This window comes from Amblyomma mixtum, chromosome 8, assembly GCF_055824585.1.
Source record: "Amblyomma mixtum isolate Tamu chromosome 8, ASM5582458v1, whole genome shotgun sequence".
NCBI lineage: Eukaryota > Metazoa > Arthropoda > Arachnida > Ixodida > Ixodidae > Amblyomma > Amblyomma mixtum.
In genome coordinates, this window is record NC_143019.1 from 121,933,180 (window position 1) to 121,956,337 (window position 23,158).

General features: G+C 46.5%; 1 protein-coding gene across 2 annotated transcripts in view; it reads right to left on the minus strand.

Moving 5' to 3' along the window:
- The window catches only part of LOC149334173 (DNA polymerase theta-like), a 107,962-nt gene that overhangs the window by 17,236 nt on the left and 67,568 nt on the right, over positions 1–23,158 (minus strand). For both annotated transcript variants that reach the window (XM_089555046.1, XM_089555047.1), the window contains 6 exons: positions 20,263–22,238; positions 14,609–14,851; positions 13,088–13,213; positions 10,025–10,221; positions 6,966–7,103; positions 2,807–3,011 (listed from right to left, as the gene is read on the minus strand). In XM_089555046.1, coding sequence (XP_089411172.1) covers positions 2,807–3,011; positions 6,966–7,103; positions 10,025–10,221; positions 13,088–13,213; positions 14,609–14,851; positions 20,263–22,238 — 2,885 coding nt within the window. The remainder of the gene's footprint in view (positions 1–2,806; positions 3,012–6,965; positions 7,104–10,024; positions 10,222–13,087; positions 13,214–14,608; positions 14,852–20,262; positions 22,239–23,158) is intronic.

Below are 23,158 nucleotides of genomic sequence, written 5' to 3' on the forward strand. Positions count from 1 at the left end.
GTCATCGTTAAAAGAGATAAAAGTGGCTTGCAAATAAAATTCTAGTAAGGAAATGAAGCTGTCTGCTGGCACACCGGCTGAGTTTTGAAAACTTACTTCACCATTCCTTTCAATACATTCTCTGACGGCAACAAACAATTCATCATGAGGCACGGAATAAAACAAATCCTCCACATCTACAGAGAATGCGTAGCCAATAGGAGCGTTGGATTTCAAAAACCGCACAACGTCACCGGAGGTTTTTGTGGCAAATGGGTCCTCAACTTGTAACCCACTCAGATGCTTCTGCAAATACTGGCTTATTTGGAACTGCCACGAACCCTTCTCACTAACAATTGCTCTGAACGGCACTGAGTCCTTGTGGGTCTTTGCGGTGAAGAAGACCGATAACGCTCTCTTCCTGCAATCAGTTATCGATCTTGCCAGCTTAGTTAAATCAAGATCACTGCACAGAGCCGCGGCCCTGCTTTTGATTCTTGTTGCACTGGGCTTCACGCGTACAAAGTTCTTAGCGATCGCTTGGCCAGCCTTTTCGTTGAACGCTTCTTCTCGTAAAGTGACGAACCCTCCAGTCTTATCAGCCTGTAGCAACCGCAGGTTGTTTTCCCTGAAGAAAGAAACAACACTTCTGGTCGGGTCTTTGGTGCGTTTAGTGTTCACTGCTCTTGTTAGAGCTTCTACTCCTTCCAGGAGGCACCTTTCAAGATCTTCTTGTTCAACCTTGCTTGAAACACGCCGGTTAAGTGCTAGCAGGTCGTGAGCTGGGACCGTAGGCTCGTAGCTGTACTTTGGACCCTTGCTGAGTATACATGCAACTTCTTCAGGTATCGCAACATCTCCCAGGACTTGAAGACCTCTTCCCTGGATTGGCTTGGACGAAGTTCTATCATAAGCCCGGAGCTGGTTCAGGCACTGAGCCCACCTAAATTCAATCAACTGAGCAGCAAATCTTCTGGCAGCACATAGCTTGATGTCAGCTAGCCAGGCCTGGTCTAGGGCATAGCAAATCGTTCCCAAAAGATCTTGGAACCTGCGCACTTGACGCCAGAGTTCCGATCTGAGGTACCTGCACATGCGTTTTAAAAGGCTCGCACGCGGTTTTAGGATGCCGAACATAGAACATAGAACATAGAAGAGATGACCTCGCAGGCTTCCCCTGCGAGGTCATCTCAGCTGTGGCCGAGAACCTTCTTCGGAAGGTAAAAAAAGGAAACCGCGCCAACAACGAGGAGCGATTGCCGCGAAGAAAGACTACGGTCATACCGTATATGCACAAGGTGGCCCACAACATAAAAAAAGTGGCAAAAAGGCATGGCGTCCCTGTGGTGTTTTCGGCGCCACGTAAGCTCGCCGGGTTGTGCCCAAGGATCAGCGCGGAAGGCGCTCGACGAAGAGCATGCGTGATAAAGCATGCGGCACAATTCGTAAAATGCGCCACGGGCGTTGTGTATCTCATCCCGCTCAAGTGTGGTCACGTGTATGTGGGCCAGACAGGATGCTGCGTGAATGAACGCGCAGGGGAGCATCAGCGTTCAATTAGGAATAGAGAAGGAGCGAATTTGCCTGCTCATTGCATTGCATGCACCGGTTGTGAGCCACTGCTAAATAATATCAGAATTCTGGGCAGGAGTAATGACAAAGTTACCCGTGAACTTCTAGAGGCATACCACATCAAGGCAAGAGGTGATAAATGTGTGAGCGACACCTCTGTTTCATTGTACAACGCGGAAAAAAATTTTTTGGAGCGTTTTTGATGGATTGTCGCGCAGGGTTGATTTGCCTCCTTACCCCCTCCTTCCCCTCTTTGTAGGCACGTGTGCACACTGCCTATAAAGCGGCTCTGAATCCAATAAACACCAGTTGATAGTTTGCGCTCTTTCAGTCTCCCTCGTGTTTTCCTGTGCGTGTCTTTTGTGCGCAATTCGTTCCTACAACGTCATACGTAGTCATGACGGAAGACGGGCAACTCTTGCGACGCAACCGCGAGCATCTGCTGCCAACCAGAGAATCTTTTCGCCTTAGCGGTCTTCCTCACGACGACGAAGGTGATTTTCAAGAATACTCTGCCCCTGCCAGCACACAACACGACCCAGAGGCGGCGCAAAATCTAAACAGCACAGCGAGCATTGTGCCGACAGTTGCGCAACAAGCAGCCGCTCCAAGAAGGACTACAAGACAACGCAGACCACCTCGGCGCTTAATGTATGACGCGAACTTTCAACAAGTGCCGTGACTGTATTCAGTGCTCTGATCTTTGCTGTAGTTTTGATGTGCAGTGATTCTTTAACTTTTTTTTTGTTCTCCCGAGCTAAAAGCGCTCATTGTCCTTCGTTTTTTTTTTTTCTCTTTACGAAGGGGGATGTATCGTAATCTGTATCTAATCTGCTCAGCATGTAGCGCGCTCTGTGTTCATGGCAAGATACGCCCCCATGTGATAAGGGCGTTACCCGCCTGTTCACATCGTGTATAAAACCAGTGCTGAATAAACGCTGGGGCTCACTTTTGCCCAGCAAGTGACACACGATGTGTCGTCGTCTGTTCCACTCGATGCACTTGACAATCTGCAAAGATCCTAAAACTTAAAGTTACAATTCTGGAAAAGAATGATATATAGTATGAGACACTACAATTTTCAACTACAGTGGAAAGCAGTGCTCATATTTTGGCAGTCTTCTTGGTTGGCTGAAGAACTTTTGGGCGCCATTTCGTGTGGTGCCTTTGGTCACACCGTTTACCCACAGAAAGTTCTCGGCACAACTGCTCTTGTAGCAGGACTGAGGACAAACGCAGCTGCGTTTCCACCCACCTGGGGAGGGTCGAAAAGCTGCGCGCGCGTTGATGCTGACCGGCGGCTGGGTGCAGACTGTGAAGTTTTTGGCGATGCCCTGCAGGTTGGGCTCGGTGACCATCACCCGACCGGTGGCCGTCCATGGCTGGCTCCGTGGCCGGATCCGAGACACGCTGCCACTCGGCTGTAGGCGACGCTGGTGCTGCCCAAGGGGGCGCAGGTTCTGCCAGGGCCAAACAGAAGAGTTCTGCTCAGGGGCTTCCGGAGGGTTTAGTTAGTTAGTTACCAGTTACGCAGCCCAAAACACTGTCTTGCTGGGTAGTTTATGGGGGTTGAACGTCCCAAAGCGACTCAGGCTATGAGGGACGCTGTAGTGAAGGACTCCGGAAATTCCGACCACTTGCGGCTCTGTAACGTGCACTGACATCGCACAGCACACGGGCCTCTAGAATTTCTCGTCCAAAGAAATTCGACCGCCAAGGCCAGGATCGAAGCCTCGTCTTTCAGGTCAGTAGCCGAGCGCCATAACCACTGAACCAACGCGGCAAACGCCATGCATATCCGCAGCAGGGAAGAGATGTAGGGACAGAGCCCAAGGCTGTTCACAATGGCAGTCTTTGACCATGACCACTACAACTGGCTCTTGAAGGGACCCACAGCCATTCCTTGACCATGGTGCACTAAAGGGCCAGTGAGGACTAACTGAAGTTGGCCTGTGTTGATAGATTGCTGCGTTTTAATTAACGAGGATGCTAACGTCACTGAAAATGGAGCATTTATAAGATAAAAAAAGGGCCAAAAAATTGAATAAGTAGACTCCTCTCAAGACGAACTTGAAGGGGCCATGAAAATTTGTTCCCCTCATCAGAAGTTCACCTTAAAAGGGAGCTGAGGACAAATATTTGTGAAATAAATTGTGAAATAATTGCGAAGTAAATAATAAGTAGGTCTGTGTCAATACGGGACCACATTCTAATCGCAAACGGACCACAAGACCCCAAAAAAATACAGGTGTGGCCGTCACTATCCAATTTTGCAAGTAAAATGCATGAATCGATACCATTTTTTGTGCACGGGTCCCGGAGGATACACTATACAACCGTTCACTTCAAAAGGGGGCAATCCATTTTTTTTTCAGTAAGGATGTCACAAGTTTGAGTCAAGCAGCGAGAAGGTTTATCAATCCAATTTTCTCAGCGATAAATGTATCTTCTGCTGCCGGACAAATGTCAACATAGTCAGAGAGAGCGGGAGAATGGAGCAATGAAAAATATCAAACACATCTTATGAGGAAGCAGTTTATATTTTGTTGTTTCTTCGACAGTGCCACATGAACGCCCCGCAAGTGTCGTTGTGCAGGGTTGCCATCGTTCGCTGCTGCTGTGAGTTCATTTTAACCACAGGTGCGCGAAACAGTTCATCCCAAGCATAATTTTTTTTACACTGACTCCTATGGGGAAAAAAAGCCAAATAGTCTCACATTGTTTCTTAGGAGTACACTGTATAGGCACCACTGCCACCAGCCATTATCATGAGCAAACTGCGAGGACGTCTAGATAGTATGCTAAGCACAGATTCCTGAGGCTGGACTAAACATCATTCAGTTCCAGATCGTGCTCACTGAGTCTTTATTGGCCTCGCTGTCGCCAGTTTGAATCAAGTGGAATACAATATACAAATAGAATATTTTAAATACAATACTGTATTGTATTTAAATACAATACAATATCTTTCACGGACAAGGAATCATCAACATAGCCACAAAGAGCAATAGAATAATTTTCACTAAGAACAACAGCTACATGAGGTTGTCTTCAGTAATGGTATCTCTCTATCAAGAGGCCCAAAGCTATTCCTTGAGCACTCCACATTCACATCTTTAGTGCATAGTGTACGTAGCTGCAGTATGAAAGGGGACACTTTATTCGCAGGGTTAACTGGAGAGACATGGGAGAGGCCTTTGCCCTGCAGTGGGCATACACAGGCTGATGATGATGATGATGATGAACCAATGAATGCACTAAAAGCTTGTCAATTCAAACATTTTATTCGGGAATTCTGGATAATTTGAACTGCCAGCCCGGTCCTAGCCTTTAAGCGCTCATACTCGCGGCCATGACTCTGTCCATCCGTCCGTTACATCTGGAGTGAGTCATAACTAGTCATTACTAGTCACAAGTCATGACTAAGTCATTAACCAGTGATGACTGGTTTGTCATGACTAGTCATGAGTGGTTACCCATGACTAGTCAGTCAATAACCAGTCATGACTAACCAGTTATGAGTTATTGACTGGTTCGTCATGACTGGTTAATGGCTAATTAGTCATGACTGGTTATTGGCTTACTAGTCATGACTAACCAGTCAACGACTCATTACTTGTTAGTCATGACTATTTAGTTACACCTAGTCATGGCTGTGACCATTTAGTAATCAACCAATCATGACTAATTAGTCATAAATTAAATAGTCTTAACTAGTCAGTAGCCAGTCATAGACTAATTATCCATGACTAATTAGTCATTACTAATGACTAGTTAGTGATTAAACTAGTCAGTCATTAGTTAGACTATTTAGTTAGATTAGAATGACTAGTTAGTCAGACTAACTAGTCATTCGCCAGTCATCCACTAATTATCCATGACTAATTAGTCATTACTAATGACTAGTTAGCCATGACTGGTTAGTCATAAGTCATAACCAATTAGTCATGATCCATGTCATGACTACTCACTACTACTAATGATTACTAACTAATTAGTCATGACTAGCCAATCCAGGTTGCCCCATAGCCACCTCGAGTGGGCCTACGGCTGTGCAGACAAAGTTGCTTTTGCCTCGCGCACTTTAGATTGACAAAGTGGCCCCTGAATTTTTTTGCTGCTACAGCGCTGTTTCCTTCACTTCCATTCACATGATTCTGTTCTTCTACTGCATCGAATTTTTTAGCTTGTCACACACCGTTCACCGTTTGTGCCATTAGGTCTCATATGCAATGGTACGTGTGACTTGTGAGCAGTATTATGTGGTCGCAGTGAAGCTCCACCGCGCTGCTCCGTGAAGGATGCCGGGAAGGCCCTTGCACTTTTGTAGCAGTTCTTCATTGACGCTCCCGACAGTATGCACAGAGTAAATTATTGATGGAAGTGTGAAAAACAGTCATTTTCCACACTGTTCTCACCTCAAGTGCAAGCACCACTGCTAAGTCTTTCACCTAAAAATTTTAGTGTGACACAAGTAGTCGTCGAGTTTTTTTGGGGTCATTCAATAATTCGATCCCTTTTCATTCCCTTGAAGTTAGGATAAATACGCTTTTACTGCACTCCACAAGTGTGACTAAAAAGCATAATTTTTCCTTAGTTCTCTAAATAGCTTTATCTGGACGCCTATTAAACATGAAAGATTTTTAATTGCATCAAAGAAGTACCACCAGGGTTGATCTGTTCCATTTCATTATGAAGTTACCTGCACACCATGTTACTAATACCAGTCGTCATTAGGCACACATCCAATCTTGAAAGAATGCGAGGCTATCTGGGCCTGTAATGCATCTAGGATGTAGCCTCAGGATGCTTGTTTATTCTGCGAGCTGCACAAAGCCTTCTGGGCTAACGAGATTTGGAAAAGTGAACAGAAATTAACTGTCGTTTATTAGGCAGCACTGGATGAACTCCACAGGAACAGTAGAGCCTCCCTGAGCTTCTCCTAAGTTGGCAAAGCTGGCTCGGCAACCTCAAGGTGAAGTGTGTTAGTGTGTTCCTAGGCGCGTTCCAGGTCACCTGAAATTTGAGAATGGGCAGCAGGATAATTACCACAAACCAACTCACTTGCAGGACATACGGAGGACACAGTCTTTAGTGCGAAAGCAGTACTCCACATGTACCAACTCCGAGCAAGAATCTTGTCTTTTGTTGTGTGAAGCATCAGACTAACTCGGGTAGGCTCGAGTTAGTCCAGAGGAGCATTGTGCATGCTGCAGCTAATAGGAGGAGGGTACCATGCCAGTTGCTGCCGAGTGGAGAGAGGATGTGACAATGAAGAGGGCGAAACGCAGTTACAAGCACATGCAGATGCCAGAAAGAAGAGGCAAAGAATGCACACATGCTTTCGCAGGTCTACTCGGTTTAACTACACTAAGCCCCTATCAATTTTTCCGTTCTGCCGGTGCTGCGCCCACCTTGATGACCACTGCGTGCAGCTTCCGCCAGTCGATGACCTTGGCTGGCAGTGGGTGCAAGCTGGCCAGGTGGGCCAGGGTGGCCCGGCTGCTCAGGGCACCGGGAGGCAGGGAGGAGTCCCTGGCCAGTGGCGCCACCTGGGGGACATCACCAGACACATTGGAGTGCCATATACCACACCACCCAAGTCTGGACACCGTGAAAAGCAGGCCACAGCTCTTTTCGGTAAACCTTTCTTACTTCTGAAATTTGAAATTGAAGTCAAATGAGCTGTTCTGATGGCTGCATGGCATGGAAATCAAGCATAAAGCAATGCACGAATAGCAGCAGCTGAACCAGGGCTGAATCAGTTGAACCAAAGCTGGATATGTCCACTGGTAGCTTGTGCTAAAATGCTAGTAAACAGGTGTTGCATATGCTGCTACAGATTTGAAAACTACTCCACAGACTGGTTATGCAACGTGCAGCGTTAGCCCAAATGAAGTTGAAACATGGCAATGTTTCAACTTCATTTGGACAAATTCAGTATGTTGCATAACGTCTGCATAATTTATTCTACTGAATCTCCAAAAGTGTTAACCCTTCTGGCCTGTTACAGGACAAGGAAGGTACAATCACACTCAATCAATACAGCAAAGATCCAACTCTCTTTCAAAGCTTTCAACTGAATTACTTTAGTCAAATACAGTCAAACCTCATTATAGCGAACAAGCAAAAAATCGAAAAACAGTTCAAATGTAGCCAAAATTCTTAACATAAAATTTCACCAAAAACCCACACAGGAGAAGTGCAATTAGTCAGTGAAAGAACAGCAACTGGGAAATTCCTTTCCCGAAATTTTAGCACAGTTTCAAAACCGCTTACAACAATGGCGGGGGCTGCAAGAAAATCAAGAACCAAATGCCAGTTAGGTTGGCTTCTCCGCACAACACCTCCAGCATGTGAGAGCAGCCAGGATGGCCTTCCAGCATTAAAGTGATGCCGCGTGAAAAATTAGTGCCATTTCACCACCTTATGACAGTCAATGTGAGCAGGGGTCACTGGCTTCGGGGCACTATCAACAGGTGTGAGTAGCACAAACGGGTGTCGACCACGTTGCTACCAACTGTTGATGCCACTAGATGTTTCGTGGCATTGTTGCCGGTGCAAGATAAATAAGAATGAATTGTGGTGCAAACGCTTTCCACACCACCACCAGTCACTCATGTAGTGAGGATAACTTGGCGCTCAGCAGCTAGATCGATATATTCATTTTATGGCAAACCATATTCAATGCATAAAGTGAGAATTGCATTTGTTTGTTATAAATATCTAGGAACACTTAAATACAGCCAATATTCGTAATATCTGTGTTCATTACATTGATGTTTGGCTGCACATGTGAGTCAAGATTATTGCTTCTGGGAGAAATGAAATTTTACAGATGCCAACTCTTTGCATATAAGGCCGAGCTACTTAGCAGTGATTAGCACAGTAAATCTTCCAGGCGGCCGCATATATTGGATGGAGTCTAAACAGAACCAATGGTGATACAGAGAAACCTTGTTAATTCGATCCCATTAATTTCAGAAATGCAGATACTTCTGACTGCCAGTGCGAGCCCAGCAAACGTCTATGTAAGTTTGCGGCACCGTGAATCTGTTGCGGTGCCACAGAGGCACAAATAATTGGGCTCCCATGGTTGCTACCGTCCTTGGATTTTGTGTTCAACGAGAAGCAGCCTCACTTTACAAACATCCAACCCTGCCTTGCGATCCCCCGACAGTGTTGCTCCTAACACCATGAATGTTGCGTGATAGCAAACATCATCAGCCTGACTACATCAGCTGCAAAGCAAACGCCTCTCCCATGTATCTCCAATTCACCCTATCTTTTACCCGCTGCGGCCACTGTATCCCCGCAAACTTCTTAATCTTATCGGCATAACTAACTTTCTGCCGCCCCCTGGTATATGCTTGCCTTCTCTTGGTATCCACTCCGTTACCCTTAAGGACCAGCGGTTATCTTGCCTTCACATTACATGCCCTGCCCAAGCCCATTTCTTCCTCTTGATTTCGACTAGGATGTCATTAACCCGCGTTTGTTCCCTCACCCACTCCGCCCTCTTCCGATCTCTTAACGTTACACCTATCATTTTTCTTTCCATAGCTCGCTGCGTTGTCCTTAACTTAAGTTGAACCCTCTTTGTTAGCCTCCACGTTTCTGCCCCACAGGTGAGTACCGGTAGGATACAGCTGTTGTATACTTTTCTCTTCAGGAATATTGGTAAACTGCCATTCATGACCTGAGAGAACCTGCCATATGCGCTCCACCCCATTCTTATTCTTCTAGTTATTTCCCTCTCATGATCAGGATCTGCGGTCACTACCTGCCCTAAGTAGGCATATTCCCTTACTACTTCCAGCACCTTTTGGCACCAAAAAAAAAAAGAAGAAGCTGTTGGCTGTGGCACCAACAACACAGTTGTCAAGATCTTCGCAATCAGTGTGACTCATCCAACAAAGACAAGGTTTAATGAGATGAAATCATGCAGTTTTCTGTTTTGCTGGTGTTGCAGCCAAGAAAAAAAAAAGTGCTGTGGTAATCGGGGCTCTACCATTTTTGGTCCTACCAAAAGGTGGGTGACGGTAAGGCTCTTGTATGGCAGCAAAGAAACGCATTGTTTCTGCTGCCCCCTTGTTCTTTCGCACTCCACAACGAGACTCCCTCTGATAGTTTCCTGCTTTCCAGTACACTGTCATGATCATCATCATCACCCTGACTACGCCCACTGCAGGTCAAAGGCCTCTCCCATGTCTCTCCAATCAACCCTGCCCTTCGCCAGTTGTGGCCACCGTATCCCCGCAAACTTCTTGATCTCATCCGCCCACCTAACTTTCTGCCGTCCCCTGCTACGCTTGCCTTCTCTTGGAATCCACTCCGTTACCCTTAAGGACCAGCGGTTATGTTGCCTTCGCACTACATACACTGCACTAGTACTTTGACAAAAACGCCCAGTGGCTGTTCTAGCAGAGGTGAAGTAACTGCAAAGACCAAGTAAAGTAAAAAAGAAGATTACCCGGGCCTTCACGATGGCCTCCACCTGCTGGCCAGAGTACAGCATGAAAGGTTGGCCAGCCAGCGCCCAGGCATCGGTCTGGAGGGCACTGAGGGCACGCTCTGCTTCGGCCACGGTCTGCTGGGCACGATCGGGGTCGTAGCCGAATCCATTGAGATCCATCTTGCACAGCACACCACGGAACCGCACTTCCTGCTCTGCAGGGGCACAGCAGAGGGAACGCTTGAGGAAGGCCGGCACAAGGGCAGGTCTGAAATCACCGCCCGTCTAATTCTCTGTTTTTAAAGCAACAGCACTGAGTTGATGTCAGGAGCAAAATCTACCATCTGATGTGATGAAATTCATTGACCGGCCGAAACAGGTCACATGACCGTGTGATGTCCTTGCAACCTGTCCTTATGGGCCACCCTGATTGGTAGAGAGAGTTCGTGTGACCTTGTGATGTCATCACAGCCTGTCCTTGCATGGGCCACCCTGATTGGTGGAGAGGTCGTGTGACCTTGTGAAGTCATCACAGCCTGTCCTTATGGGCCACCCTGACTGGTGGAGAGAGGTCGTGTGACCTTGTGATGTCATCAGAGCCTGTCCTTGCATGGGCCACCCTGATTGGTGGAGAGGTCATGTGACCTTGTGATGTCATCACAGCCTGTCCTTATGGGCCACCCTGACTGGTGGAGAGAGGTCGTGTGACCTTGTGATGTCATCACAGCCTGTCCTTATGGGCCACCCTGATTGGTCGAGTGAGTTCATGTGACCTTGTGATGTCATAACAGCCTGTCCTTATGGGCCACCCTGATTGGTCGAGAGAGGTCATGTGACTTTGTGATGTCATCACAACCTGTTCACCGTGGCAGTTGGCAGCCTGGCCACCGGATAGTTATCGAACCTGCCCACTGTGGCAGGTGAAAATTAATGATTGTTCGAGAGAGGTCAGGTGAACTTGTGACATCATCCCAACCTGGAAAACCTGTGGTACGTGCAAATGTCAGCACTGTCACAGCACAGCACAAAGCTGCTGCTGCAGCTAGCGGTCTGAATATGGCGGTTGATGGAGCGACAATTGCAAAGAAACTGCCAAAGCCATACAGAAGTTGCAACAGAAGCTGCGACAAATGTGAAATCTAATGCTATTGCATTCCATGCTTAGGGTTTAAGGCTTAAGCATTCCCATACTTTTTCTCTTTCTTATATGCTTGTGACTGACCTGCAATGCATCTTCTGTACTGGACCACGGATGACAGTTGCAAAAGATGTTGGCCTGACATAGTTCTGTATGCATTTACTTCTGAACGCATGCAATAAAGGCCTTTGTTGACTGATTGGTGGATTAGGTATTCGATCTAGCTGCTTGTTAAGTGCAAGTTCAAGCAATAACTATGCGCATGCAGAAGGCAGCTCAACTTGAACCTTGAAATAAAACCTGGCATTCCGATGTGGGCATCTTTAATACTTGTCTGTGGAAGACCCTAAAGCAGCACTCCTGTGACATGTGGAGATTTTCCTTAGAATCCATCTGCGAACACTACAGGCAGACACAGTTTGATCCAGCTACACAGTGCAAACCAGTTATGTTGAATTCACTTATCAAAGCTTGCGAAATGCTGTACCTAAGGACCGAATGGTTGCAATAAAGAACCACATAACCAGGACCCAAGACTTTCAGACAGCTCTCATGAATTTCTCCCAGCATCTGGAAATCACTGTCTTGTGAAGGAGTCAGTGTCTGAAGGCTAGGCTTTTAACGCGACAATGTTAAGGCTCCTATTCTGCAGAAAATCTGGCTGGCGGCAGCGGCATCATCAGCGTTGGCGTTGTGAGCGAAAAATTACCTACAAAGCAACCTAGGTGGCCACCTAGGTCACGTGATCTTATGACGTAATCACAACCAGCCCACTAGGTTGCGAGCAAACTGACAACCATGGCAGGTGGCAGTTAAATTAATGATTGGTTGTGAGAGGCTGGTCGGGAAGAGCAGCCTGGGTCGCCCAAGCCCCGTTGGTGGCAGCACCAGTCATAGCAGCAGTGTGGCGCATCGCTTAACCGCTGCACCACTGCGCCAGGAGTGGTATGAGGACTTCCAGCGACCCATGAATGTAAAGTCGAGAACGATAAATTCTACATATATGGGCATCAACCCATTAATGCTATAGCGTCATACTGTGTTGATTTATTTTCTTCTTTTTTCTTTTATTTCAAACCATCCCAAACTGTACATCGCCCTTATGTAATGCGTACAGGACTTTAAGGGACAAATAAATGGAAATGAAATCAGCTGATCCGAGCACAAGCCCAGGGGAACAACTGTACCCATTGTACATCACCGCTAGGTACCCAGTGGCACTGGTGTTCGAGCCCTGCACTGCTCACATGTGAAGCCGATGCTGAACTCACGTAAACCACCACTGCAGTAACGCACAATGCTTCTTTTTGTCACCCAGCAAACACAGCATGCATATGGACAACCCTGCATGCCTGATTCATAGGGTGCGGGAATGAGTCACGCGATACCTTGCACAGAGTGAATGAGACGATAAGGCTAGAACTAGTGGGGCCAGTGGGTTAGTCAACTTGAATATAAGTATACTCAGAGACCCATAAAGCAGATAGTTCTGAAAAATCCTGTCAAGAACATTGTAACAAACAAGCAGTCGCAAGTTGCACCTTGTGTTGTTCGCCGCTCTTTCCTTGCACCCTGCTTTATAACCATTGACAGCACATATACTCAAGAAGAAAAAAGAGGGCGCCACCGTCTGGAAGACATTTAAGTAACGAGCGTTAGCTGAAACTATGCTGCCATTGCGTCCCCTGACGTCACACTCACATAGTTCCACCTCTATCCACCATATTGGACCATGACGTCATCACTGGCAGGTGGTTGTTTCTACAATGCTATTGTAGATGGCGCTACAAGTCTCAATGCAAGATGTGCCGTTTTCAAGTTGCTGCCACAGATGTCGCTGTGATCTCAGGGTGGTAGCAGACCCAAAATCTCGAAACGTGATGAGTAAGAGCTGACGCTCTTAAAAAGAGGAGTATGAGGAGAACTGGGGCGCACACACTTGCCTCTGTACAGGGTGTACATGTTGGCCTTCTTCAGCGCCATCAGCAGGGGCTTCTGCAGGTGCAGAACCAGCACAGCCAACCTCGCTGAAGCTTCTTCCACGCTGATGCTGCCACTTCTACTGAGGCCTGCAACCGGAGGAATGCATTTCACTCCGGAGTGAGGGTGCGAGTTACCATTGCATTTTAATGCAATGGTAACTCCCTCCACCATTGCAGTGACCCTCGATTATTATGGGGGTGGAGGGAGAAGCATGAGCACACAAACTAGCACACTGCAATAGACGAAAGCAAGCTCAAGAAAGAAAGAATATGCAGTAAACGATAAAATACAGAAAACAAAAGCACTAAGCGCAAACAAACAAGGTCGAAGTGATGCAGCAAAAAAAGCAGACCAAGAATAGCAAGGCCAGACAAATCTGTCAGGTGTAAACAAAACAACAACGCACACAGACAGGCCATGGTGCAAATAAAAGGGGAAGATGTAAACATCATATGGTATGGAGCAAAGTGAACAGACATGTAAGGCAAGATGGCATTAGGCAAACAAGAGAGCATGCTACAAAGCATTATATAATCTACAAACACCGATAACATATGAAAAATATTGTTTAAATTGTAGCGTCTCAGGTTTCTATAATTGAAGTCAGAACCAGCTGGGCCACTTTTTGAAATGACCATGGTTGCCACCCGCCTGTAGCCACAACAGGATGCTAAAAAGAGCTTTTTCACTGTTCCCACAGAAGCACCTTACTTTTCTGGTACAGCAATGGTCGCTTGGTGGAGAACGCTGCCAGCAAGAATTTGTCTTTGCAAACACAGGGTGCTTCAAAAACAAAATGAAATCTAATGACACTTGCTGTTTCTGCGTGAAATACAGGGAAACAGTAAGAAAGATTTTTTTTTTTGGTGTAAAGTTGCGCGTTCACACTGGTGAATCACAGATGTTACGTTAGAGGTTAGGGCGAATTCATCTTGGTTGGGGAACCCCAAAGAAGTCTCATCCAATCCACGGCACCGTGGGAAATGACACCCTGATATGTGCTGTTTACATCCGCCTTCTCTTGCTCTGATGAGAAATCCATGCCACAGTGCATGGCAGTGTTCTAGGATGCATGCTTCTACAGCTGACGTGTGCCACATATACAGGGCACTTTGTATCTGACAAGAAGCGCTGTGCGTCGACGTGGAAATTTGTGCCACGGGGCTGACTGACGCTGCAGATATTTTCCATTCTGATATTTAAGCACCATCCCAATTTCCTGGACTACCACACTATTGTTTATGTGAAATCTCTGATTCACACTTGTAATTATGCACTTTCCTACTGTTTATCTATGTTTTCCATCCTCTGTACCACTCCTGCAATGTCCCAACTCATGGGATAGCAGTATTTGTAAATACTGAGACTGAGTGTTATATTGTTCAATGTGGTATACAGACAACATGTCTAGCATGCGTCAGCATGATCCCTTTTGATCATCAACCTGTGCCAGACTCGTCCCCGGCCTACCTGCCCCTCACCTTCGAGCAGAGGCTCGAGATGGGGAGCCCATTCGTCGACCATGTCCGCAAGCGAGTCCTCTGCCCGGCTGGGGTCCAGAAGCCAGTGGGCCATGTGGGGCTCCTCCCAGCCAAGCCGAGCCGGGTCGAGGCCACACGGCCTGGCCAGGAACCGCAGTGCTTGAGAGACATCTGGCACCACCACTCGCCTGGCTGCGGACAGCCGTCGTGAGAGCAGCTCCAACAGCGGAGGTGCCGTGCTCTCTGCGATCGGAAGAGATTGGAAGCGCGTGAAGTGGGTGAGGGAACAAACGCGGATTAATGACAGCCTAGTCGAAATCAAGAGGAAGAAGTGGGCTTGGGCAAGGCATGTAATGCGAAGGCAAGACAACCGCTGCTGCTTAAGGGTAACGGAGTGGATTCCAAGAGAAGGCAAGCATAGCAGGGGGGCGGCAGAAAGTTGGGTGGGTGGATGTGATTAAGAAGTTTGCGGGGATACGGCGGCCGCAACTGGCAAAGGACAGGGTTAACTGGAGAGACATGGGAGAGGTCTTTGCTCTGCACTGGGCGTAGTCAGGCCGATGATGATGATGATGACGACTATCACCAGTCGGCTCACACAACCTTTCCTCGCACAGCTACTTGACTATGTGCAAAGACTTTACACTTGCTATTAATCACGAACTCCATTTCCTCACAGAAATTGTGTTTTAAACAAGAAGTCGTGAGCTTGTAAAAAAAAGTGAAGATGCTCGCTAGAAGAACATGTTTTCTCACAGCATTTTCGAAAGATGAGATGAAGAGTAGGTATTCATAATTGAAAAGAAGCCCTGATACCACATCTTGCATTCGCAGTGCCTTTGTATCATATGTATACTATTTTTCACCAAATTTATCTTGGTTTAGAGTCCGATAAATTTAGAGATATATTATCAACCCTCATAGGCAGGAAATTACTTTGTATCTCTTAACTGCATGATACCATACTTATACGTATATAACCCGACCACTAATGTGACGCACAGGGGAAGAACGAGACCTAAAGAATACGTAAATATATTGTGATCATAATGTGATCCCATTTTCTACAAGCCAAATACACCCGTGGCACCAAGGACTCTGGGAAAAAAAGAGATGGCACTTAAACGTACCAAAGCAACAGATGTGCCGACATTATTTAAGAGGCAATGCTTCAGAAACGCGCATGACATCATTGAGTGCAGCAATGCCTCAAGCAGTCAGACGCAGCAGGCATTCGGATGCTTGGACTCCCTTTCCCATCAAAGTAAGTCGGAAATTAAAACAATTTCTCGCGTACGACCAATGTCACCGACAAGCTGTGTTCATGCTGACAACAAAGCCTACTTAAAGTCACAGAAGTACGAAGACCAGCAAAGAATGCTGTGCACTTGCAATGACTTGTTTCTCTTTGTGTTGTAGTTGCAAAAGACAAAATCTTTTATTTCTTCAAAAATAACTAGTTTAATCCGGATACAGAAACAAAAATCACTCGAGTTCGCTTTTTTCCAGCAGCTGATCCTTTAGCTCTTCCACACCAGGCTTTCACTGATTAAAGACTTTCAATGTTGCCGTTATAAGTGACCTATACTCACAAAAGCGTTTACTGAGTTCAGCATAGTGCCTGTTTGTCAGTACAAGCTGCGTCCAAATGCAAGGTTTTGTCCAGACAGCAGTAGTTCTATGCTCTCTTTTATCGCTCGGAAAGCAAGAAAGGTACCAGAAAGTCTGAGACAGCGGGGGCTTCTGCTGCATTCTCAAGTTGAAACTTACTACAGAAGGTAGGATAGCAACCCCACGACAGCATAGATCCGTGGTATGAGTACACCGTAGTCCCGCACTTATTGACAGTGATATTGATAGTCATAAGCAGGAACAGTTCTCTTGGTTCTTTTTCTAGCTAACCCACACTGAGCATTTTAAGGCGAAAGCCTTTAAGTGCTCATACTCGTGCCCATGACTCTGTCCGTCCATCCGTTACATCTGAAGTGAAAGTCACAACTAGTCATTACTAGGCACAAGTCGTGAATAACTAGTGATGACTAACCAGTCATGACTAGTTAGTCATGAACCAATCATAAATACTTAGTTGTTAATGGTTAGTCATGACTAGTTAATATTTAACCAGTCATCAACTAATTAGTCATGACTAGTTAGTCATTAAGCAGTCATGACTAGTTAGTCATTAACCAATACTAGTCGCACCATAGCCACCTCGTGTGTGCCTACAGCCGTGCAGCCAGTTGCATGGAAAGGCTTTCGTCTTTCAGGCTATAAACTGTGGAGTGCCTCAGGGCAGCCTTTTAGGTCCTTTTCTCTTTAACGTATACATAAATGATCTCGTAAACATTGACAGTAACGTTAAATTCATTCTGTACGCAGATGACACCAGTATTTTGTTAACGGGCTCCTCAACACATCAGTTATTAAATCGCGGTAATGCTGTTCTTAAAACTTTGCATGCGTGGTCCGTTCAAAATGGGTTGTCTATTAATACCAATAAATCTAAAGCTGTTTTCTTCAGGCCTAAAAACGTCAAAATTAACTTAAACGATGATCTTCAACTTGGGAATCATAAAATAGAAATCGTGGACACCTTCAAATCACTCGGTGTAATTTTTGACGCCTGTATGAGCTGGACCGCACACGCAACACATCTTCGCAAGAAATTAGCTCCTTCCGTTGGTTTTCTTGCTCGGTACAGCACTGAATTTCCTCCCTGTATAAAACGAATGATTTATCATGCCCTATTCCAATCACACATTAACTATTGCCACATAGTTTGGGCTACCACATCCAAAACAAATCTACAGAAAATTCTAATTCTCCAAAAGAAAGCTATCAGGATTATCGCAGGTGCCAGTTTTACTGCCCATACGGCTGAATTGTTTACTAAGTATGAAGTAATTCGTGTCAATGTTTTTCTTGAGTACCGCCTATTACACTATCTCAAATTTTCTTCACCATCAATATGTAATTTTTTGCTTAATATCGCATTGTTAAAGCCCATAGAAAAGTATGTTCAAACCCGATCAACTGCAAAATGGACACTTCCACGAGCTAGAACTAACTATGGTAAACAAGCACTTAACTTCCTTATACCTAATGTTCTAAACAGCTACGAATCTAACCAGCTGAGCATGTATAACCTCCGACCACATGATTTAAAAGTGTACTTTGTAAAAAATATTCCATAACTTCTTTTTCATACATTGTAGTTTGTGTATGTATCGGTGTCCTTTTCCCCTTTGTAATCAACCCAGCAGTGTATAACTTTCAAATGCATTTGTTCAGTTTTAATTGTTTTTTTCTAGTTTCAAACTACATCTCTGTGTACCCATCAGTTCAATCGTAAATATTATAAATTCTTTCTACAGTGTGCTCGTTTCCGATCTGCCACCGTTGTATGCATGTGTTTATTTTATTATTTTGCAATGGCTCTTAGATGAGCCACAGGCATTTTCAAGCTATTTTCTTTAGCTTTTGGCCTGTGGCTCATCCTAAAGACTGTATGCACATTTGTAAAATAAAATAAAGTTTGGTTTATAAAGTTTGGTCTTGCTCACATTACATCGTCAAAGTGCCCCTGAATTTTTATTTTTAAGGAGTATAGACACCAAATTTGCTCACCAGTTTTCTTTTAAATGATGCGTTAGACTTTAGTATATGTGAATCATGCCCTGGTCTTCCCTGCAACCGCTAAATAATTTATTCTTGACGCTGTTTCCGTTTCATTAACTAGACAATGGCTGTGATGTGGACGGTGTGCTAGGTCCTGCAAGGCATGAAAAAAACTGCAGGAAAATCGCAGATATGCAGTTTTAATGCACTACAACGCTTAAGCCATGCCAATTCAAAGGCTGCAATTACAACGAACAACGTATCAGCGGTTACACTGCCATTTTCTTCGTAGCTCACATGACCTAACACACCTTACACGTCACAGCCTTTGTTCGGTTAACGAAACCAAAACAGAAACAGCATGACAGAAGAAATTCAATAATAAATTATTTAGCGGTCACAGGGAAATACCATGCGGTGATTCGTGTATTCTAATATCTTAAAGGGCAACTGCAGCACTTTTTTGAGAATTTCGCGATATTCAAGGATTCAAATCCATATAGGCTGTACTTAAAGCATGCCAAGTGTTTTTGCACTAGCAATTGAAATAGTGTCGTAATCGACGATTAAATGTCGCACTTCTGCTCAATGCACTGGAGGTGTGCAAGAAAGTTCAGCCTGACGTCACGGAAGGTATGATTTCCAATTACCGCTGTCGTCAGCCACACCCTGCCCTGACTCGTTAGACGCTGCCAAACAACTCTCGGCAGGGTTTGCCTTCGGTGGCATTGCTTTTTTCCTTCAAAGCAGGCGTTTGCGCGTTGGAAATGTATACCGATACCTTCGATGACATCATCATGCCCCTCCACTTGGCGTTGTGCGCGGCAGAGAAGCTTGAAGGGCGTCCGGATTTTAATCAGCGACTACTTCACTATTTCAAGTGCTAGCCCAAAAAGACTTCGCATGCTTTACCTGTAAGTTTCAAACATTCGACCCTCTTAAGGTCGTTGATTTCTAAAACCTATGCAGTTCCCCTTTAAGCATCATTAAAGAGAAGAAAGGTTCAGACAAAAATGAGGTGTCTACAGTATTTAAATAAGCGCTTGAAACCTGCCGCATCTACTTGTTTTATCTTTCAAGAGAGGCGGCCTATCAAAATTGAGTTTCAAAGCCCTTATGTGCTGCCACCTATTTCATGCTTCGTGCTCATCCACAAGCGTCAGCTCTCTGCTTAGTATCTGTTCCACTGACAAACTATTGATCAGGGCAATTTCTACAGACAACCATGCATGTGTGAAATCACAGTTTGGCATGCTCGTTAATACTTGCTCTGCGTTTGCTGAAGGACAAAATTTCACACTTGCTTTTAGTCACTGCAAACAAATAGTGACCCAAGCTGTCACTTACAGTCACCAGTTTAGCCAATCGAAGCGCCCAAAATAAGTTTTGAGACAGTATCCGTGACATCACAGGCTGCTATGTCACGACACCGTATTTTGGTCGCAACCCAGTTTAGGTTTGTTTCCTAGTTTTTCGTGTCTTAAAATACTTCTAGTCAGTGTTTTAAAGACGTCTTTTGTACCGGAGAGACGGAACTCTAAGAACGTGGTGTGATTATCAACTGAAAAATGTTCCAAAATCCCCGGATTGCCCTTTAAGGTGGCAAGTAGAGAAAGCATGATGACACTTTACCTTAAGTCTATATTTGGATGCAAAACAAGAACGCAGTGGCTTTTCCCCGTCAAGGGATGCCCTTCCAAGCAATGGCGTCCACTGATTCTCATGATCCAGCTAGTGTGATAAAGCCAGGATTGGTAGACGAAAGCGGATGATTCCTTCCCTCTGTGGTGGGGGAAAGACCCCTCCCTGCATTGCAGTGCTGCTCCCTGTATTGTCATGCTAGCAGGGTCACGAGAATCGGCCAATGCCACTGACTGGAACGGGTCCTCTGGCGAGAAAAGCCGCTGTGTTCTTGAGTTGAATCCAATTGCAGATGTGCAAGGGAATTGGTTCTTTCACACCTCTAATTACTAACCAGTAGACAGAACAAGCATGTTGTTATCCACGCAAAAGCAGTTTAGAGAAAAACTACTCACCGAGAGGCAGGAAATGAGCCTTGTAGTCCTCCCAGCAGATGGCGATGCCCACCAGACGCTTCCCGTCCGCAACGAGAAGAGGGTTGTCGCTGAGCTTTGCCACCAGCCGAGTGCTCCGCCTAAACCCGATGGACGGCTGTGCTTCTGCGTGCGCCTGCACAGCCACAGACATCGAAAAATGCCTCCGCTTTTCCCACTCGCGGATAAAGTCCTCCGCGCATTCCACTCGCTCCCACTTGAACCCCTCCCTCACTCGATCTGCCAGCGAGTCCAGCGAGAGGTCGCTGTCTTCCGTCGACGAGAACAGCTCACCGTCAGACGCACTCCGCTTGCGGCTTTTCGTCACAGACCCCGAAGACCCACTGCTGCTCCGTTTACTAGCAGGGCTGTTGTTCCCCGACTTTGGGACGTCGTTGTTGCCCGGAGAACTGAACAACTCGGAGAGTGTCGAGCTGCCGAGAGAGCAGGCAGCACTGGGAACATCGGCGAAGCTGGTATTGGGCAACGGTGACTTTTGTGGATGTGTGACATTCTTATCCAGAGTACCATTTGAAAGATTGCCACAGTTCTCGTCAGCTCCATAACTGCTTGCAGCTGCCTTCTCTACCATGCCATAAGTGCCACATGTCATGTCATCCATGGCCTTCAGGGTCTGGCTGTCTAAGACAAAACTACCACTAAACCTGTAAGAATCTTTCCTTTGAGGTGGAGGGGAAGCAGCAGCGGCATGGCTTGCGGATTTGGAAGCCGCCGAGTGCCGTCTACTCCTGAGGAGCGTCAAAGGTGGGCTCTTCCTCAGTCTGCTTGCCTTCGGGACCATGCTGCTTGGAAAAAAGCTGCTGCTGCTGCCAAAGTCAAACGAATCGCCGACTTCCACAACGTCCTGTGGGCTCGCTGCACTGGAAGACACGTCCTTGCCGTTAGCGGCAGAATTGCGAGCCTTGGATCGTAAAACTCTATCACTACGCGAGGGCGATACTATCAGACTTGTGCGTGCAGGTTTTTGCGTCGAATTTTTCACTCCCAAATTTCCAGCCTGCGAAGGCCCCGCTACTGTTTTAGCAGACGTGCGGCTCTTGCACGGTGATGGCGCATCTTCTTTGTCAACTTCCAACCCCTCTGAGTCAACCGCAAAGCTTCCACTGAGCCGGTAAAACACCTCCTTTGGAGAAGTAATGTTGGGACTCTTTGTATCTGAGGGTGTGCCAGCAGGTTTGCTGATCTGTTTTGCCCTTGACAAAGTAAACGGCGAGTCGTTTTCTCCCCACAACAAAATGGCATCATCCAGATTGGCATCGACAACAGCCTCTCCTGGGACCGGCAAATCCGCCGACTTTTGATGCACTCCCTCCGGAGACCTCTCCGATGCAGTGGGCAAACTGCCAAGGATTCCATCCAATGTCAGACGCTCCTCGTCGTCGGAGTCATGTGTTTCCGGTTCGAGATGAGCAACAGTTCCACCTGGTGGCAAGGATGGCCACGGAAGTGACAATGAAACCGGCATTCCTTGAGTACCTTTCTCGTGTTTAACGCTGTGTTCGGAGCCTTCACCAGCTGCTTCCTTCGGTGATTTAGATGAAGTGCGGTTCCCCTGTTTCCCAGGCGAAGCGTGCGTGGGAACCTGAAGTGCTTTCGGCGAAATAGCTGCCTGATGAGTTGACGAGTTACCAATCTGGATGGACCCTGCACTGGAGTTTGGTCCAATACACACTTTTGGTGAATCCGCGACCTGGCTACCTCCGTGGCCGTTGGGCTTCCTTGTTTCTTGAAGTTCGCTGCTGTCTGTTGAAGTGTCAGCCTGAGTGTTCTGTGGTGAAGCGGCTGTGGTGTTTGCGGCCGCTCTCTCGCCCCATGCAACTTGGGCTACGCCCAGGGACCCTTCCACCACGGCTCTTGCCTCGCGCACCAAGATGTCTGCCAGCTGTGTGGTTGTGACCATGCCATGGGCGGGCAGCTGCCAGAAGCGGGACTCACCCCTGCAGTCGAAACCGGGAGACAAGAGAATCAAAACCGGCAGGCTTGCACCAGTTTAGCTAGTAAATAAAGACAAAGTAGTACTAACACTGACATGCCAAAGTGAACTACAGTGGAACCTCGATTATACGACGTTCAGGGGACCGCGCGAAACCGTCGTATAATCCGGGTGTCGTATAATCGAAAATCAAGCATGATATTTTTTAACGTCTGAACTTCATCGTCATCTTTTTTTTTTTTTTTTCGGAACACAAATCAGCACATTTTTGCCGGCAGAGGGCTAGTCTTCAACAAACAAGATAAAATGGCCGTTGAGGCTGCTTTGAGCAGCGGGGCAGCGGCTCGCGCGGTTTTCTTGATAGGTGGAAAGATTAAGGCGCACCGGTTATCGACTGGCTAAAGTGTGCCCACCGTATTTACTCGATTCTAAGCACCCCCTTTTTTTCACGATCGCGATGCCCAAAGTGAGAGGGGGTGCTTAGATTCAAAAAATCTAAACTGACCCCCCCCCCCCAGGGCCCCTCTATTCGCGGCGAAATCTCGATGAAACGGGCGCGAGAAAAAACATTTTATTTAGGAAACATTCAAAAGAAAAATAGCTGCAGACAGTTCTGTGCCGCCATCTGTCTTGTAGTGTCGGAACGCAGCAACACAAAAAAGCGCTGTGGACGCCGCTGTCCTCGCTTCGGCGAGCGCGGCCTCGCCCGCTTATCTGTTTTTTCAGCAGCGTCGGCTCCGGTGGACGCATTTGTTGCTGCGACGCTCGTCTTATCTTTTCTCTTTATCTTTCCTCTGATCTTTCAACTCTCCTCTATCTGCCCATGGCAGCAGTGGTGGCTTGGCTCGAGCCAGTAGGCAGGCCAGTGCAATTTCCTTTTCATCCTTCTCTCAGTCACAACAACAACAACGCGCAGGCCGCGCC